General features: G+C 36.2%; 1 protein-coding gene across 3 annotated transcripts in view; it reads right to left on the bottom strand.

Moving 5' to 3' along the window:
- The window catches only part of gpc5c (glypican 5c), a 131,606-nt gene that overhangs the window by 64,850 nt on the left and 45,471 nt on the right, over positions 1 to 21,285 (bottom strand). For all 3 annotated transcript variants that reach the window (XM_016449325.1, XM_016449310.1, XM_016449318.1), the window contains 3 exons: positions 13,217 to 13,362; positions 8,672 to 8,731; positions 7,681 to 7,803 (listed from right to left, as the gene is read on the bottom strand). In XM_016449325.1, the coding sequence (XP_016304811.1) occupies positions 7,681 to 7,803; positions 8,672 to 8,731; positions 13,217 to 13,362 (329 nt within the window). The remainder of the gene's footprint in view (positions 1 to 7,680; positions 7,804 to 8,671; positions 8,732 to 13,216; positions 13,363 to 21,285) is intronic.

Genomic DNA, 21,285 nt, shown 5'->3' with positions numbered 1-21,285 from the left:
TTGATCGTGGTAGTACCCTTGCTGTCTATGGGAGGGTCAGAGAGCTGTCAGAATGCATCGAAAATATCTTAATTTGTGTTCCGAAGATGAACGGAGGTTTTACGGGTTTGGAACGACATGAGGGTGAGTAATTAATGACAGAATTTTCATTTTTGGGTGAACTAACCCTTTAACTAGAAACCTCTTTAGTCACCAGCAAATATTGTATTTTGGTAGCTGCTTTCCTCCATCAGAAAATGTTGTCCCTAACAAGCTTTAACAAGTCTTTTCAGCAAAACTATCATACATATTTCTCCACTATCCTCTTATTCTTTCTTTCCCATCTCCTCGAAGCTAATGAAGCGAGCAGAAGCAGGAACAGGAAGCATCTTTAAGGTCAGCGCTCTGGAGGAGGCCTGTGAGATTCTCCCAGAGAGACGCTCCCCTCTCAGGGCCTGCACCTCTGGCTCTCTGATCTGCCCACGGGGAGAGTGTCAGAAAACTGATTCCTTTCATCTCCTCCGGGGCTCCCTTCTGATCCCAGTCTCTCGTATTTATTTGATTTCCAAGATGCTGTTTGATGACTCAGAGTCTCTGCCGTCCAGTTCACTGTTTGCTGTTCATCTCGCTCTTTTCTCACCGCATCATCACTCCTTTGATTCATAGCTACGCTGTTCTGTGCGAAAGGCGAGAGCTCCATGTGACTTAGCTAGAAAAGTGGACTAGCTGATGTAATGCAGTTGAATTTATTGGTCCGTTGTCTTGAAAAATGAATGGGGGAAATTGTAATGCTCAACATGGTGGCTATGGGAAACAAAGTCCTGTCTTTCAGTTAAACAACTGAAATGGGTATTCAGTTGAGTTTCTAAGAGGTCTAACCTCAAAATTTCCTTCCCAGCATCAGAACCACTGCAAGTGGAGGGCCAGCACTATGCGGGGGACCCTCATGACATTGTGAGCCTGTTTAGAGCTGTTTTACACTGCACAGAAGCCACATCTAAGCTGCAAATATACTGGCAGCATAAATATATTTACTTGGATTCACAATAATGGGAAACACATGCAAACTAAGGCTAATATTGAATTGATACTGAAACATTTTTGAAGAGAGCTCCATTATACAACTATGGTTAAGTGTTGAATAGTTAATTTATTAGTAGGAATTTCCAATACGTTTCACTTTGTTAACAAAGTGTACCACGAATAATAAACACGTATTTGGGGTCATTAAGATTTTTGTTTGCTTTTAAAATAAATTTACACTTTAATTCCTTAACAACACATTAAATTAAGTAAAGACTTTTATAATTTTACAAATGCTGTTTTTTTTTTACTTTCTGTTTATCAAAGAATCCTGAAAAAATGTAGCATGGCTTTTATAAAAGTTTTCAGCATTGATAATAATATAATAAGAAATGTTTCTTGAGAAGCAAATCAGCAAAAATGCTTTCTGAAGGATCATGTGACTCCGAAGACAGTGCTGAAAATACAGCTTTTCCATCACAGGAATAAAATACATTTTAAAACATTCAAATAGAAAACTGTTGTTTAAAATTGTAATATTTCATAACATTACAGCTTTACATTATTTTTGATCAAATAAATGCAGCCTTGGTGAGCATACGAGACTTATTTTAAAAACATTTTTAAAATCTTACCAACCCCAAGCTTATGTAAAATTGTTATTAATTTGTGGTTGCACAAATTAAAATGTAAAAATTTATTAATATATGTACAATAAACCCAATTAACACATTTTGTAAAGTACTGTACCTGAAGCATTATCTAATGTTAACACATTGAACTTCATTGTAAAATGATACTAAAATATTTCAGCATGGAAAAGGACACATGACAAGAAAAGTTGCCAAAAATAAAATAATAATAATAAACCCTCAAACTTAAACAGCTAGACCAGTACCAACATAAACCAGCCTGGAAAAGATGGGAAATCATGCTGGTCTGTTTGAACTGTACAAGATCACTTTACAGATACATTTGGTTGAAAACAAAACATTCATTCAATAATTGCTAACACGACAACATGTGGCCAATATCTAGCCGGGGGAAATGTTTCTGGTCTGGCCAACTGAAAATGATAACATTTTTTACATTTTTTTGTCTTGCCATGTCACATTCAACAGATTTTCCGCTTGTTTTTCCTCTCTCTCTCTATGAGGTCAAAAAAAAGATGGGAAATCATGCTGGTCTGTTTGAACTGTACAAGATCACTTTACAGATACATTTGGTTGAAAACAAAACATTCATTCAATAATTGCTAACACGACAACATGTGGTCAATATCTAGCCGGGGGAAATGTTTCTGGTCTGGCCAACTGAAAATGATAACATTTTTTAAATTTTTTTGTCTTGCCATGTCACATTCAACAGATTTTCCGCTTGTTTTTCCTCTCTCTATGAGGTCAAAAATCCAACCAGACTGACCAACTCCCAAATGAATTCAGTGTCTGCTCTACAGTCCCAGCGTTGATGAGTCTGTAATGTCTCGCCCATCTCTTGTACGAACTTCTGATTTTCAACACAACTTGTGGATCGCCTCTGAAGGGCCCTGAGGTGATGTTATTGGATCTGATTCAGCCATGCGTCTCTGGAATGAAATGTGGAATAGAATCGTCTATGTCCCTCCCCGAATTGATTCAGATAATTAAATTCAGGGTCTTATATAAGGGGAGGATTGTTTTTGTCCTTTCGCCAGAAGCACGTTCCAGAACGTGCGAGTCTCACGGGTTCTAGAGCACAGAGCTTAACAAAGACGTGAGAACAGTGTTGTTAATTAGAACAAAGCAAATATAGATGCCAGAAAAAAGCAGCAAGCAGACAGGGAACTACAAAGACTCTCGTCAGGTCTAATCAACCATGAAAACAACCAATTAAAGCTAATTTTACACCCTCCCTTTAGAATACAGTCTAAAAAGGTGATGGAAAGCAAAGCTTTACTCACTTTCTGTCTATTTGTCATATTATGTCACTGCAGTGACCACCGAAGACAATAACCAACTCAAAACTTTCTTGTGCGTGTGTGTGTTCTGGTCCACAGTGTATGTATGTGGGTCATGGGAATGGGTCGGGTGTCCTCTATCCCAGGGTGCACTCAGCTGTCTCGACTTACATTATTAAATATGACCACTTATCACACACTCATACATATACAATTCAATTAGTTATCCAATTGAGGGCATACCAAAGACTTCTATTGCTTTTAAATAAAGCTAATTATAATTACTGACCCAAACCCAAAACACTCTTTTGCAATTCAATTAAAAAAATTATTCTTAAAAGTTACATATAGATATTAATATGAACTAATTATAAACAGCATGTAGTCCTTTGACCAAACCAAACCAAACCAAAACAAAACACAAAATAAAATAAAATAAAATGCAAATTTGCCATCATATATTGTGTTTAATATTGGTATTAAAATAACCTCAAAAGTAATTAAATATCATATTGAACATCACCATTTCTATCAAAACACAAAAATCAGAATTATCAACACAATGGAGCTAGAAAACTGTAGCTGTAATATGTTTTCATCTCTTAGAAAAAAAAACTACAAAAACTAAATGTTTCTCCACTGATAGCAAAAATAATATTATTATACTGCTTTACATTTAGTCATTTAGCAGACGCTTTTATCCAAAGCAACTTACAAACTTAACTTATTTAGGGTATTAAAAGTTTTATTCAGCTAAAAAAATAAAATTAAATAAAAAATTAAATAACGATGGAAATTCAACATTTATGATTACTGATCATATTATTACTGAGATCATTTCCCATTAAATAAATAAATAAATATCTGCTAACATCTCTAATCAAATGTTTTAATCTAAAGGAAAGACATTTCTCACCATTTCTAGCATTTCCATCAACCCACACACACACAAAAAATCTGAATTATCAACACCACTGCGGTCCTCAAGAAAAACGACTTTAAATGTGCCTCAGTGGTGTGATCTGTGGATGAGGGCCACACACAGAGGAAGAGACAGAACAAGTCACTGATATACTGAGTAAGAGGAAAGAAGGAAGCAGAGAGAGAGAGAGAGCAGATCAGGCTGACTGAATGGTTTCCAGATGTGTGAATGGTAAACAACTGGTTTATCGTGTGGGCATAAAAATCTGTGGCATTCAGAATCTCTGACCAAACATCCCAGAGTCCTCCAGAACCACGACCAGAGAACGGACACGCATGGACAGATCCACAAACACACGCTTGCATTGTCGCCGTTTCGTGTCTGATATCTGCTGTTGAGTATTTCCAGAAGCCTAGCATGAAAGAGCTGAAAACAAATGAGAAATCAAATCACCATCCCATCTGACATGCTTTGAAGTCATCTGTGCATGAACATGAACCTTCACGTACATCTGACTGATGAAGCGAATGTGACACAATTACAGAGAAAGAGACATCCATGTGTGTGTGCAATATTTATTCTCTCTGTATGGGTTTTGCTCCATGTATTTAGAGGGCACATTCCCAGGCTGGGCGTTGGGATTCTCTCCTCCACTGTTTCCCACACAGAGCTCACAGGAGGCCCTTTGTTCCGGCTCCAGGCCGCGGGGGACCCAGATTCAGCACAGCGGCCCCTGAGAGACCTCCCTGCATTCTTCTGCAGGACGACCCTCACCTTCAGAGGTGCTCACTGCATTGGATTCACATTAGTCTTTGAATCTTGTCTATTTATCAATGTCTAGCTACCTCTCTCTGGCTACCACTGTTTGAAAAATTTATATTAGTGATAAATTTGAGCTGATTTCTTCATGTAAATGAGCAGTGACTACCAATGGGAGAGCAAACAGTGAAGTTCATTTACTTTTTAATAAAAAACAGTACAGTGACTTATTACAGTGATCTCTAGCGATTAAATCACTGTCAGCATGAATAAAACTTACAGGGATAGTTCACCCAAAAATTACAATTTTGTCATAATTTACTCCTGATCCAAGTTCCAAGCCCGTGTCTAATAAAAAAAGACCTCTTTTACTTTCACTGGAAGGACAAAAAGTGCTGAGAAATTTTCATAATATCTTTGTTTGTTTCAAAGTGAGTAATACAGGTTTGTAAAGACATGAGGGTGAGTAAATGAAGACAATTTTCATTTTTGAGTGAACTATGCCACTTTTAGTATACATAACAAACACCCAAAACTCAGTGTGAAACAAAAAGTGATTAAACACATCTCAGTTTTTACTCTAACTGACCATAACCAAGAAAAGCAATGAGCTAGAAACCAATGCAGTTGTAATATTGTCACCTGCTAGCAAAATGCATCTTTCTCCACTGACAACTGGTAAAAATGGCAAAACATCTTGTTTTTTTATATGTATTTATGTAGTATTATAATAGATATTATATTATGTGTGTGCATGTATATATCCAAAGTATAAAATAAAAGATGGACAGAATATATAGTATAGTATAGTATAGTATATATTGTAAAGTAGATGTTTTACCAGTGCTCTGCTTTACATTGAAGGTTTTTTTTTTTTTTAAATCATGGTCTTAAAAGCATGAAATGGATTACCTTTGACAGTTGTGTCCAGAATTCAGTGCTGATATACAGAGATGGAAGATTTCAAATAATGTGGTTCATGGGAGTTACCTTATCTTCGATCTTATTCAGTTTGGACTTGAGTTCTGAGACCAGCAGGGATCAAATCTCAGACAAAGTGATCAATCTAAATCTAAACTCAATCTAAACTGGAATGTGAGATTATCAATCACTCTAATCACCAGTCTAGTTTGGTGTCCAGAGTGGAGAGGGAAGATCTGCTGTGTAGAAACTGTTAAGTAGCAGTCTTGCAACATATGTTTTATACAAAATGACTCACTTATAGCACACTTTACTCAAGTGGAACTGTCCCTAAGAACACTGCGTTGATGGCTTATAGACTGTCCCTTGTGTGATTTGAACTTATAGCCTCAGCCACTACATTACAGTACCCATCTGATCAACATATGAACGTTTAGCAGGATACAAAGTGGAGTAACACCAACCCAAATGTGAAAGAGCATCCAAAGCGAGTCACAGAGACCCTGGGTGATTTAAGGTGAACTGCTAAAAAGCTAAAACTACTATAAAAAAGTTTTCTAGCTGGTCTAAACAAGTCTAGTCAATTCCAAATAGGCACAAAATGTAACAAATATCTTGTATTTTTTCTCTTCTGCATCTCGCTAGTAGACAGACTGTTCTGGTGGAAACACAGATTGTTAGGCCAAATTTCAAAGACTGATTAATTGAGTCTTTTTTGGACTGCAGTAGAGTTCGCGTAAAGTAGCGTTTTAAGTGGAGATCACAGTCCTTACATGTTGCTCCAAGTCAACAAGAAATCTAAATCAACCCTGTTTGCTTTAATACACATGCCCGGTCTTATGGGAACGATTCACCAGTGCACAATTTCCTCCCCCCAGAAAGCAGAAAGCACAAGCTCACAGAAAGCACAAGCTTAAAAAATACAGTGTGTTCTATAAAGCTGATACTTTTGACCAATATCACCACAGTACAAATCACTCAGTACCATAGTATGCCATAATATTACCATCTAACACTATGGTACCACCAGTAGCCTACTTTTAATAAAGGCATTAACATGGAGGAGAGCCATATACAGATTATTTCTATCAGTCTTTCTCCTTTGCGCTGCATTGTTGATGGCCAGAATTTGGTTGGTTGCTATAGAGATCGATGGGAGGTAGGGCAACCACATTTGGGTATGAGGGGACGGAACGAGTGCGAGTGAGGGAGAGAAAGAGAGAATATTGTCATAATTGCATGTTCTGCTGATGGTGTTTAAGAAGTGAAGCCAGCAGGCAAATGAAATACAGATCGTCATTTGCCGTGTGACCTCTCTGAGAACAAGAGAGTGATGGATGTGAGAGAAAGAGACTTTCGTTGGGCCACAAACACCACAAAACAGCCTTGGCGCTGTGCAACTACCCCAAATCACTCTGAGACAAAAACTTGAAGAATTTGGCAAGAGAGAGAGAGAGAGATAAAGAAATCAAAACTTGGCAACTTCAATGTCTCCTGGCTGTTAATGCAACAGCAATCCTCTGTGTTACCTTACATCAGTTAAGTCGTTTGTCATTGGTTGTTAGGGTGAGTTATCTTTTGAGGCATGAAATTGCTAGATTTCTAACAAATCTGTTGCCTCTCAGACAGAAATGTTTACTTTGAGAATGGATGTCTGGCTCAGACATCCATTCTCAAAGTAAACATTTCTGTCTGAGAGGCAACAGATTTGTTAGAAATCTATTAGGAGTCAGTCGGTGTGGCCCAAAGGTAAATTCTTGTTAATGGAGGAGCTCTGTGGGTGCGATTGGCTTTTCCGTCTGTACTTTCTTGAGTGATTATTTGCAATGATGTGTTTCTTTGTTCTTGAGAGCCCATATACACATACCAGACCCAAGCCAGATGGGAGCTGGCAAACCTATGACTGTATAACTTCAGGTTTGCATTGCTGAAAAAAAAAACACACTTAAACTAACCTTTGTCTGTGATTTTGTGAAAGTGATTTTTTAAAGCAGGGTCAAAAGAAAAAACATAATTAGTTTTAAAAATAACGCAATGTGTTGTGCACTCGCACATACACAGTCCATCTTACACTTTGTCCTAACCTCAAAACGAGTTTCCTATTGAAAAGTAATTGATCTGTACACACTGATTGGCTCACCTTTTGACTACGTCATCTCCACTCCAACACGTGAGCTCATCGACGCCCATCTCTCCCTCGCACAACGTCTCCGGAAGTATGGAGAAGAAAGACTTATACCGGGAGATATACCCCGTAAACTCCCTACAACACAAATCAATAAATTAACAACACATGCAGATAATAAGTAACACTGTGAAACATTAAGGTTTTTAAATGATTTGAAAGATAGAACCCAGAGAATCCATTGTTTTAGGAACACATTTAAGCATTTAATTATATAGTATTACTTTAAGTATATGAAAAAAAAAATAAAATAAAAAAAAATATATATATATATTAATTAAATGAGTGTGTGCATTTTGTCCCGCTTTCAGATGCATCTGGTGGAGAGATGGAAATGAAAAATTGTCTGTCCAAACATGTTTATTTCAAGGACAACCTTTACAGAGACAAAGGCATGGACGTATGTAGTTACGGGTCACATGCTTAGTAAGGAACCAATCAGGCAACCTGAATTTAAAATGACTAAAACTGTTTTTCACACTTTGGTTTGTTTGCTTGATTTGAACCCAAGTTCAACTTGATCCCTCTCCCATCAGACCACATTTCTAAAAAACATTCAGTTTTCAGTTTCTAAATAACATCCAGAGTCAATATCGAACAAATTATGTGTTAACATTAGTGGGTCACATGCAAACATTAGGCCAGACTGCATTCATACCAAATGTGAATCAGATGGGAAACCACATGAACCATAGTCAGACTTGGGTACAACTTTTCAGCTTCCACAGCAACCAAACAAACCAAACTGTAATTACAAAAGGACCCGATCTGCACTAAAAACACTAGTGTGAAAACACCCTAACTGGGAAGGTAACTGTAGTAAGTGGGTAAAAAGAGGCGGAGCTAACCTATATTACTCAAGGAAAGTACACACACACAGATTCAAATTTTTAAGAAAGATAATCAGAAATAAATGCAACTTTTTAGTAAATGTATTCATGCTTACCGTGCAACCTTTTTCAGAGTTCTACCTCTATCGCTCTTGGAGGTTTTCAGAGGGAGTGAACTGATAACGGTCAAACCCCCCAGTACAAGACAATGGAACAGTCCAGAGGAGGACGAGGCAAGCAGTTTGGAGGGGAGAACAGAGAGATGGAAGAAACCAAAGGGCAACAAAACAAGGGGAGGGGATGATGGTGAGAAAGGGAGAGAAAAATCATGACCATGGAGAAATAAAAATCACTCATGCACATGCAAACCAGACCTGAAAGATGAGTTACATCACACTAGCAATGAAACTCAACCAGGCGGATTCAGGAAGTACTTTTCCCTCAGAAAAAAACGTCAAGGGTTAAAACTTAACCACACCAAGCACTGAGATCACAACAAAAAGTATTTACAAAAATTACACAAAAAGAGACGTATTTCACATTTTGAGGGAATTAATGACATAATTGAATCATTCTGGGTTTCATGTTGCTTTAATGCTTCAAAAACATTACTAATGTCTTTAGTTAAATTTCATCCATAAAATTAACAATGAACTATGAATTTTTACTTCCAGAACCCTGCTGTTGAGCTCCATTATTCATGTCGATGGAGGTTCAACATGGACGTAACAGACAACCTAGCAGTCCATTATAATTTATTCTAATTAACCAAGTATAACATTGTGTTCTGACCTCTGATCTTAACAATGATGGAGCGCTTTAGCTATTCTTTGAAATTAATTGTACATTTTTCATTTATAAATTTCCAGGCCTGTCAGCCAGAGCATTTCCAAGGCTCTAAGTGCAGAGAGATGATGTCATCCGTACAGTGATGAGTGTTTGCTGTCCTCTACTCAACTGACTCCTGCACACCGGAAAAAAAACTCTAATCCATTTATCTCTCTCTGTTCCTGCAGTCTCAATGCCAGTTACAGCACCATCCTTGCCAGCCTACCACTTAGTGATGGCTATCTGCAGCGTTTGTGAGGAACTTCAAGATACTGGTCTGAAGACACTTAGTTAAATGTCAGATAGCATATTTTTAAATCAGTGTCTTTAGAGACACTTGCCAAATGGGTATATGTGTCTGTTTGCTCAAAGCATGTCTACCTGCATATATATTTACACACACTTCATGACGTGTTTCTTATTTCAGACAGCAAGGTATCATGGGCCTAGCAGAGGAGTTTTTAATACAGATGCACAATATATCGGTAGTCATTGCCATATTGTTCAATATTATTGCTTTTATTATTGGAATAGGTCTGATTAAATTGATTTAAACAGATAATAGAGGTTATGTTTATATACATGTCAATGTCTTTCTATGCCAGATTGCAAAAGTGTGTTTGATAGTAGAAATGATGGGACACATTTTTTAAATGTTTTGATGCTTCATTTCATTTGATAGCAGGTTAAAATTCATTAATGAACCCTTAAAAAAATTCAGAATATGGGACAGTTTGACTATTATATGTCAACAATTGATAACAGGATTAAAAATAAATACATAAAGGAATACATATAGTACAAAGATCCATTTTGTATAAATTTAAATCCATTATTTATTTAATTAATTGTGTGTGTGTTTGTGTTTGTGTGTGTGTGTGTGTACCTGGTATTCATCACGTTATGGGGACCAAATGTCCCCACAAGGATAGTAATACTAGTAAATTTTTACCGTGTGGGGACATTTTTGAGGTCCCCATGAGGAAACAAGCTTATACATCATACAGAATGAGTTTTTTTGAGAAAGTAAAAATGCACAAAGTTTCCTGTAAGGGGTAGGTTTAGGGGTAGGGTTGGTGTAGGGCAATAGCACATACAGTTTGTACAGTATAAAAACCATACTTGTTTTTCTTGTTGTTCATACTACGCCTATGGAATGTCCCCATAAAACATGGAAACACAACATGTGTGTGTGTGTGTGTGTGAGTGTAATTATTATAATTAAATTAAAAATAGATTCTAAAACAATTTATTAAAATTAAAAATATTTAAAATAGTTTTAGATGAACTATATCCTATCAGCTACCAGTAAATGTATAATATTGGTTGTCATATCAATTATTGGTATTGGCCTATAAATGTAAATATTGGTGCATCTCTAATTTATTATTTACAGGCAGACCTTCAGGCTCCAAAAAAACAAACAAACCTATGATACTCTACCTCAAGGCTTTTAAATAGCAAAGAGCTGTAAAAATGGGTTTTTCAATAAATGAGTCTTGGGATCCAGTCTAACCTGTGAAGGTGCGCCAACATGCCGATCTTATCGGCTCCTGGAACGTCCTGTGAGCTGTTGGCAGGTGGAGGGGTGACTGAAGTCGGAGGAAACGTCCTGACTGTGGTTGAAGAAGCATTTGAAGAGTGACCACATACCTTATCCACCTGAAAGACAGAGAGACACAGATGAGAGAGGGTTATGCTCTGCCCCTTCAGGAAGACCGAACGGATGACGCAAGTGTGTTTGTCTCTGTGATAAATGAAACTAATGGAAAAGCAGAGACAGTAACAGATCACATTAAAGCCATGAATGAATTAGGACCTCAGACAGAGACAGTGTGTGTGTGGTGTGTTTGAGCATGTGTGTCTGGCTCTGGTTTTGCTTATATTTTGGGGATCAGATATCCTCAAGCATAGTAAAACCTGAAATCAGTTACACTGTGGGAAGCAGCCAACGGCCTCCACAAGGAAAACAGCTTAATAAACAAATGAAATAACGTCTTAATAAAAATCAAAAAATGCAGAAAGGATTCTGTGAGGGTCGTGTGTAGGCTTAGGGGCCAAAATATATAATTAGCTCAGTCTAATAACAACAAAAGTCAATGGAAAATCCCTACCGTGATGGAAAAACAAACGTGTGTCTGTGTATAAGCCAGTTTATCTCATTAGAGACTATTGCTGTAACACAGGATCTCAATTTGCATTTGCTTTTATATCTAAACTCCTTCACCTCTGTGTCTTCCTCGTTCTCAAACACACATTTAATCAATGGCATTTCATCCCACTAAAAGCTCCAGCAGACGTCACCAGTCCATTAGTCAAAGCAGACTCGACTACAGCGATCCAAATGATTACCCTCAGTTTTTGCCCTCTCATATCAGTCACCTTTAATAATGACAATTTTATTTGGCATTAATAAATCTTTATCTCTTGCATCATTTGTCATTGCTCTGGGAGCTCGGACATAAGGGCGGAGGACAGGAAAAAGACAATCTTCGCTCCGTCACTCGCTTTACAACCTGAATGAATAACAAGGTGCAACTCTGCAGGATAAATACACTGAAATGGTGTAAGATTGGAAAGAAAGGTACAAAACTGTCACTGGGGCAGTATTCTTTTCTAAAGGTCCTAATATGTACACTTTAGAATAGATACTAATATGGTACAAAATATGCACCATTTAGGGCCTTAGCATGTCTACCTGCATATATATTTACACACACTTCATGACGTGTTTCTTATTTCAGACAGCAAGGTATCATGGGCCTAGCAGAGGAGTTTTTAATACAGATGCACAATATATCGGTAGTCATTGCCATATTGTTCAATATTATTGCTTTTATTATTGGAATAGGTCTGATTAAATTGATTTAAACAGATAATAGAGGTTATGTTTATATACATGTCAATGTCTTTCTATGCCAGATTGCAAAAGTGTGTTTGATAGTAGAAATGATGGGACACATTTTTTAAATGTTTTGATGCTTCATTTCATTTGATAGCAGGTTAAAATTCATTAATGAACCCTTAAAAAAATTCAGAATATGGGACAGTTTGACTATTATATGTCAACAATTGATAACAGGATTAAAAATAAATACATAAAGGAATACATATAGTACAAAGATCCATTTTGTATAAATTTAAATCCATTATTTATTTAATTAATTGTGTGTGTGTTTGTGTTTGTGTGTGTGTGTGTGTACCTGGTATTCATCACGTTATGGGGACCAAATGTCCCCACAAGGATAGTAATACTAGTAAATTTTTACCTTGTGGGGACATTTTTGAGGTCCCCATGAGGAAACAAGCTTATACATCATACAGAATGAGTTTTTTTGAGAAAGTAAAAATGCACAAAGTTTCCTGTAAGGGGTAGGTTTAGGGGTAGGGTTGGTGTAGGGCAATAGCACATACAGTTTGTACAGTATAAAAACCATACTTGTTTTTCTTGTTGTTCATACTACGCCTATGGAATGTCCCCATAAAACATGGAAACACAACATGTGTGTGTGTGTGTGTGTGAGTGTAATTATTATAATTAAATTAAAAATAGATTCTAAAACAATTTATTAAAATTAAAAATATTTAAAATAGTTTTAGATGAACTATATCCTATCAGCTACCAGTAAATGTATAATATTGGTTGTCATATCAATTATTGGTATTGGCCTATAAATGTAAATATTGGTGCATCTCTAATTTATTATTTACAGGCAGACCTTCAGGCTCCAAAAAAACAAACAAACCTATGATACTCTACCTCAAGGCTTTTAAATAGCAAAGAGCTGTAAAAATGGGTTTTTCAATAAATGAGTCTTGGGATCCAGTCTAACCTGTGAAGGTGCGCCAACATGCCGATCTTATCGGCTCCTGGAACGTCCTGTGAGCTGTTGGCAGGTGGAGGGGTGACTGAAGTCGGAGGAAACGTCCTGACTGTGGTTGAAGAAGCATTTGAAGAGTGACCACATACCTTATCCACCTGAAAGACAGAGAGACACAGATGAGAGAGGGTTATGCTCTGCCCCTTCAGGAAGACCGAACGGATGACGCAAGTGTGTTTGTCTCTGTGATAAATGAAACTAATGGAAAAGCAGAGACAGTAACAGATCACATTAAAGCCATGAATGAATTAGGACCTCAGACAGAGACAGTGTGTGTGTGGTGTGTTTGAGCATGTGTGTCTGGCTCTGGTTTTGCTTATATTTTGGGGATCAGATATCCTCAAGCATAGTAAAACCTGAAATCAGTTACACTGTGGGAAGCAGCCAACGGCCTCCACAAGGAAAACAGCTTAATAAACAAATGAAATAACGTCTTAATAAAAATCAAAAAATGCAGAAAGGATTCTGTGAGGGTCGTGTGTAGGCTTAGGGGCCAAAAAATATAATTAGCTCAGTCTAATAACAACAAAAGTCAATGGAAAATCCCTACCGTGATGGAAAAACAAACGTGTGTCTGTGTATAAGCCAGTTTATCTCATTAGAGACTATTGCTGTAACACAGGATCTCAATTTGCATTTGCTTTTATATCTAAACTCCTTCACCTCTGTGTCTTCCTCGTTCTCAAACACACATTTAATCAATGGCATTTCATCCCACTAAAAGCTCCAGCAGACGTCACCAGTCCATTAGTCAAAGCAGACTCGACTACAGCGATCCAAATGATTACCCTCAGTTTTTGCCCTCTCATATCAGTCACCTTTAATAATGACAATTTTATTTGGCATTAATAAATCTTTATCTCTTGCATCATTTGTCATTGCTCTGGGAGCTCGGACATAAGGGCGGAGGACAGGAAAAAGACAATCTTCGCTCCGTCACTCGCTTTACAACCTGAATGAATAACAAGGTGCAACTCTGCAGGATAAATACACTGAAATGGTGTAAGATTGGAAAGAAAGGTACAAAACTGTCACTGGGGCAGTATTCTTTTCTAAAGGTCCTAATATGTACACTTTAGAATAGATACTAATATGGTACAAAATATGCACCATTTAGGGCCTTTTAGCTTTTGTACCTTAGTGTACCGTCCCAGTGACAGCTTTGTACCTTTTTTTCTGACAGTAGAAACAATTTTCACTAAAGAAATTACAGAAATGGCAAGTAACATGACAATTTAAAGTGATATTTTGAAGTCAAAAGACATACATTTCATGTACATTTTTTAGGATGATATGAAGAACATTTGGGTCATCAGGGCAATGTTTTGTTACACTTGCAATGTCCAATTTCTTAAAAAGTCCTCAAAAACAAAACTGCTAAAATGACTTAAAAAACTGGAAAACTTGGTCGGAACGGATGGCCTTCTCTAGTAGAAAAGTTCATTTATAGACAAAATATCCTAAATAACTAAATCTAAGTCTAAAGTAAAATCTAAAAATGTCTAAAAATATCTGAGAGTGAGATGGGCCTTTACCACTGTATGCAAAGAAATGACTAGACTACCACACAAATGGGCTCAGGGTTTGATTCAGACCCAACAATGAAACTGCATCTGCTCCACATACTTTACAGTTTAGCTTCATTCTCCTGAATAAAAACTAAAAATACCATTTTTAGTGTCTTTAAATCAATCTGTTCACTACAAGTTAGTAAACTTATATAAGTTTTATTTCAAGATCCACAAATAGCAGCTCTCTCAAAACACACACACACACACATGGGGACACTGAAAATGTCCTCATAAATCACCTTCTCGTTGTAATACCTATGTCATACCCATGTTATTATACAAATTTGTTTCCTCATAAACCACATAAACATGCACACACACACACACACACACACACACACACATAGAGTCCGTAAGAATCAGATATATTTCTGGACACATACCAGGCTAAAGGAAAATAACATTTAAAGCATTTATTAAACAACAGTATATTTAAGATACCTGATATAAGTACATTTAATATACTTAAGAGCTTGTGCAAACATTATTAAACACTGACATGTGTTAAATATCAGCTTTAATGAATAATAATAAACCGAATCAGTGTCTTTGAGCCTAAAGAGAATGAGGCATTATGGATATCGGCCAAAAATGTGGGAGTGCTGGGAAAATATTTGTGTTTTGATTTTGTTGTATTCTGTGTAGTTTATTGATTTACCCTCTATTGTAAATATTTTTCATCCTTCTTTTTGACGAACAGCATGGGAACCATCGTTTCCCCACAAATAAACCCAGCGGTGGATTTTGGACAGAGTTTCTCAAATACACAACGGTTATCCTTGAACCGTCATGTATTTTATCCTGTTCCACGGATCATTTCTTTTCTTCATCCTAATCAGTTTTATGTAATTGAGGTTAGAAATCAGCTGCAGTTCTACATATTTAAAAAAAAAAAAAATCATATTTAAGTGAAAAGAAACTCTTTTTAATCTGAGATTCAGGCAGTTACATGAGCTTCTTTATGCATGGATGGAATTTCTCTCCGGAAGTTTCCCAGTATCAAATTATTTTACATTCAGAAAGCCTGGGAATTTTTTTCCTGTAAGGCTTGGCTAATTTTATAAGTTAATAAAAACTCAATAAATCCGCAAAGTCTTCTCTCTAAAACATGACAGACGATCTGATGGTAAAAACTAAATGTCTGCGGCCCAGAATGAACCCAATGGCCTTCTCCAGATCTCCTTCTCCTGTAAATGGGGCGCAGAATGTTTTGAGATTTGTTCATTTTATCAACACTCAGAGGTGGTCAAAAACACATTTGTAGTGTAAACACTTATCTTTTCTGAAAACCCTTTTTTAGTACAGTGGATGACTGACAGGTGACTTCTGCGACACTTAACTCACCTGTCAATGTCAATCATCCAATGTGTCAATACAAGGTATAAATTAATGCATTTTATCCACATTTCGTAACTCTCAGATGCCAGGACAATTGTTGCCCTGTACTGACTATTCTTATGTAGCACTTACACCAATGTGGTGTAAGCTTTGGGGTTATTTTAAACAAAAAAGGCTTCTAATGATGGTAAATAAAGGCTTTTTAAAGTTGTTTTCCTGCTGGTAGGTACATTTCTATAGGGTTTCTGAGGAAAGGGGAAAATATGCCTTATTTAAAATAATTAACATTTTCTGCCAATACTATCACAACAGGGCTTTTATGTGGATTCTACAAATCAACTGGCTAAAATATTATTGTGATGATACACTCATGTATGTATGTATGCGTGTGTGTATGTATATATATATATATATATATACATATACATACACACACACACATATATACATACATACATACATATATATTATATGAACTGGTTGAAGACATTGAAGCATATTAGTTCATCAGCAATTTGTCTCAGTTCACCACTATAAGGCTTATAGTGCAGCTATTATTTAGATAGGCAAAAAAGTAAACTTGTTCCTTAGTATCCATAACATATTATTATTAATGGAGATATTTTTGAACAATTTGTTCTGCTCCTTGGGGTAAAACTATATTTAACAAGTATTCATCTAGAATAATGGCCCTCAGTGTCTTATAACACCACATTACAGCAAAACGCCAGAGTCTTAAGCGAAAACACAGATATTTTAAAGAATCGAAAGCATGTGAAAATAGGCATTAAACATGCGTATGTGAGAGAGAGGCAGAAGTGACCTCAGCGACACCCTGATCTGTGACGCTAAACACAATGGGTAGTTCCACTGGTCAACTGTTACTCAATTACCTACTGTTGAAAGCAGAAGTTTGCTCTTGTCTGGCGAGTATGCGTGCACCTGTCCGTCCTTGTAATATCTGTGAAATGCCAGTGTGTGAAACATTCCGGGTGTGATTAGACGGGGTCTGAACGGTGCTTTATCCCACGTGGATGGAGTCTCAGAGGAAGACACATGCGGGAGCTGTGAGAGCCTGGCCTTGGGTAACAGACTGACTGTGTATTTGTGGTTGGTAGCGGGTATTTGGCTGCAGTTTTACTACAGTGCGCTATGAGGAAGTCTAATTAAAGCATGTGATCTTTATATGTGCCAACCGCTCGATCTATATCTTTTTCAGAGGACTGTCTGTTTTAAAGACAGACTTTTCCTTCAGTCGTCATGTTTGTGTAAGTCTCTCTCTGGGGGAGTATTGAGTTGCATGGTGTGGTGATGGTGTGTGATGAAGTCTGTTGATGTAAGAATCTGCTCCAGAGGCAGTGCAACTTTCTCAGTGCTCTCTTGCCCAAAACTCCAAGACAAGAAAAGACAAGACAAGACCAGACCAGACAAGACAAGACAGACAGACATCACTTTAATTACTTCCAGCAATCCAAACTGATCTAAATCAGGTGGGAATGTGCAGACTGTCAAAGCCAATGACAGAGGAACACTGATGTTTCTACTGCAAAAGAAAATGCATCTAACCGCTGCTTCACATTTTAAAAAAGGAAATGCCAAAATTATTTTTTAAATGCCAGCACTGTTAGAACAATATCAGAGAACGTCTCAGTGGTGTTGAATTAAACAGTGTTCAGAATCAGGCCGTGGCTGTGCCAGTATGGGAGGAGAAGCCAGCTTCACTGTTCAGTTAGTGGCTTGTTTTTCATGTAGGTCTGGCTTGAGTGTGTGCTTGAACTGTGATTCTCTGGCTGCTTTGTTTGGCTTCACTGTTGCCACGCTGATACTCACACATACACAATCAGCTGATTAATGATCTCTGTGTGTGTGTGTGTGTGTGTGTGTGTGTGTGATCTGTTTGTGAACTTTGCATCTCCACATGCATTCTACTCTCGTAACAGAGCAAACAGTTTCAGACCCACAGCGCTACTAACTTGATTACGTGTGCCGTACATCGATGGCACAATTCTGAGAATCTCCGGTGATAAAAAATAGCTAAAATACTTTCTCCATCCAAGTTAAAAGAACAAAGACAACTATAAGACATCGATAGGTTGATTCCTTTCCTAATTTAACAAAACAAAAAACACAAAACACAAAATAATATAAGAAGTTTTGTGCAACACTATTAGTTTCACACTATTTTTCTTAAGAACAACAGTTAATAAAATAAAACAATATTTTAAAAATATTTATATCATTTTTATAATATATGCAACTTATATTAATCACTGTATGCCTGCATGTATGCTTTGTATTCTCAAATTCCCATACCATGTTACTATCTGAAATAACCTGTGCCGTTTTACTTTTCTTTTTTTTTCCTTGCTTTCATATGTAAAAAAGAAGCAACTACAATATTGTTGTATTACTGTAACATATTGTCACATCTCAATAAACAGACTGTTCAAAAAAAACTTCTATTAATCATATTTTGAAACTATTTTAAACTGGTTTTGTGCAACTAATTACTTTTTACTTTTTTTATTATTACTTTTTTCCAAATTTAATTTTTTTAATTTTAAGAAAAAATATTTTTAAACTTTTTTTATAATTGTTTTTGTCATTATTTGTTATTAAAATAAAACAATTTTTGAATATTTATATAATTTTTATATTATTAAATGAACAAACATATTACTTAATCAAAAACACCCAAAACATTTCTGTTGCAACTAACGCTTTCTTCAAAAAAATAACAATAATAAATAAAAAATCATCTGGATTTTATTTCATATTAATTTCATAATTTCAGTTACCAGCCCAGATGATTAATTACTAACCCACAACACCCTCAGGAAAAAGGGAGAGACGGTGAGATTTAATATGTGGCACATCCAACATTTTATGTTTTGCATTTGAAGATTGCTGGAAGTGCCAGCTGGAAGTTGTAAATGGAATTTACATCCACCAAACAAACAAACAACAACAAACAAACACATTGTCTGTAGCAATGGACATTTCTGAACTGAGCATTGCTATATACTGTATGTCTCCTCAGTCTGTCTCAGCCAAGTTTGTGGTCTGGACACACACTCCACCTCAGAAAGCTTGCCACATATAAATCATCATCTCTCTCTCATAGTTCTCTTAAAAAACTTTTTTCTCTTTACAAACAGATGGGTGCTGAGGATCTGACCCCAGACTGGCTGACTCAGCGGCCGTTACACTCACTTTCCTCGCCTCTCTCCTTTCCTTTCCTCTCCTCACCTCATCCCTCTCTTCTACTATCCCCTCAGATCTCCTTTGCTCTCCTCTATATTTCACTCTAAACTGTAAATATTCTGTTTACGAGCATATTTCCAGTTTCTCGGCAGTTTGTCATAATCATTCACATATGATTTGGAATCTGGTTTCCCAGCAAACGGATGTCGCCAGCCTCTAATGTAACTGCCTCCCCAAAACATCAATGTAAACAACATTTTGAAAGATGATGCACTGGGAAACCAAATCAGACAGAACTCTGTTTAGGAACCAAAAATGTGCATGAGCATAAAGCAAGAATGAGGAAATTCTTCCAAGTCATCTAAAGGTCAGGCTTCTGTTAACGTCTCCATTCAGTTTCTTTAGAATCTGGGTCACGGTCGACGTCCCTGATGCACGGGAGGGTTAAGATACAGTACTGGTTAAATTTGAATCAACCCACAATTAGTGTTGGCGGGAGTTAAGAAACGTAACTATATTTAAAACAGAGTAGCTTTTCGGATAACAGGCTATAATTTTCTAGGGGAAATTAAATGAAATGAAAGTACATAAAATAAAAATAAAGTACAAAATAAAATAGAAAATAAAATAAAATACAAATAAACCAAAATAAAAACGAATAAATAAATAGAATAAAAATAAAGCAAAATAACAATATATACAATAAAACAAATTAAATTAAAGTATAAACTAAAAAATGTATAAAATAAAGTACAAAATGAAATGAAATAAAAAATAAAACAAAAAATACAAAATAAATAAAATAAAATAAAACACAAAAAACAAAACAAAATAAAATAAAAACAAATCACTGCTGCTTATCCATGCAAAATATTAGCTTTTCTAATAAAAAGCCATAATTTCCTTGGGGTTACATAAAATAAAGGTAATATAATATAATGTAATGTAATGTAATGTAGTGTAGTGTAGTGTAGTGTAATGTATAATATAATATAATATAATATATAATATCATATCATATAATATGCTGTTTATCCATGCTTTATATTCACTGATAAATTTATTTTAATTATATTACTTTTAGTTCAACTTATGTTCAAATTTGACTGTCACTCTAATTGAGATCCTCACTGACTTATTTTTTTTTGACAGATAAATACTCTCTGATGTGTGAAATTGTTACATATTAATAATTACAAGAATATAAAATGCCATGTGGGCCATCTGGATGTCAGCGAAGAGCTACATAAGTCATGATCAGCGCTGATCTGATTCCTCATTCCTCCCGAACCCCAGAACCACCACCTTTTCCCGACCTGTTCCGCTATTACAATATTAAACTCTCCGGGCCCAAATGCAAACATTACGATGCATGTTCATATTCACAGATTCTTAAAATATCTCCTCCCATATTTACAATCCAAACATTTCTAGACAGATTCTCATTTTCTCTTAATTATTCATATCAAATGAACCCTAAGTCAATGAAATCCTAGTGCATCCGTGCATATAATAATTTCCTGTATCCATAAATTTGTGTTCACAGGAATGATTATATAGTACCAAGGGATAAATACGGCACACAAAACAAGGGAAAAGACCAAAAATGAAGAAGAAAAGAGAAAACAAAGTGGGGTGGGGGCTTTCTCCTTCACTATAGTCATTCTCTCCGTCAGATTGGAAAATAAATTGCTCCGCTGAGGGTTACAAACTTGGTGAGGTAATTGATTCCTCACTTTTTACTCACTAGAAAGATGGATTGGTGAAGGGATAGCGTGATATGGCACTTTCCAGAAATAAAGTAAAGGGCCTGAAACACTTAGTCAGTATTATTTCTTTTTAAGTCTTATTGGATTTTTTAAATCCCATTACTAAAATTTCTCCAAAGTTTAACAATGTCGAATAAAA

This window comes from Sinocyclocheilus anshuiensis, unplaced genomic scaffold, assembly GCF_001515605.1.
Source record: "Sinocyclocheilus anshuiensis isolate Anshui unplaced genomic scaffold, SAMN03320099.WGS_v1.1 scaffold850, whole genome shotgun sequence".
In the NCBI taxonomy this organism is placed as follows: domain Eukaryota; kingdom Metazoa; phylum Chordata; class Actinopteri; order Cypriniformes; family Cyprinidae; genus Sinocyclocheilus; species Sinocyclocheilus anshuiensis.
This window is presented reverse-complemented; position numbering and strand designations above follow the sequence as displayed.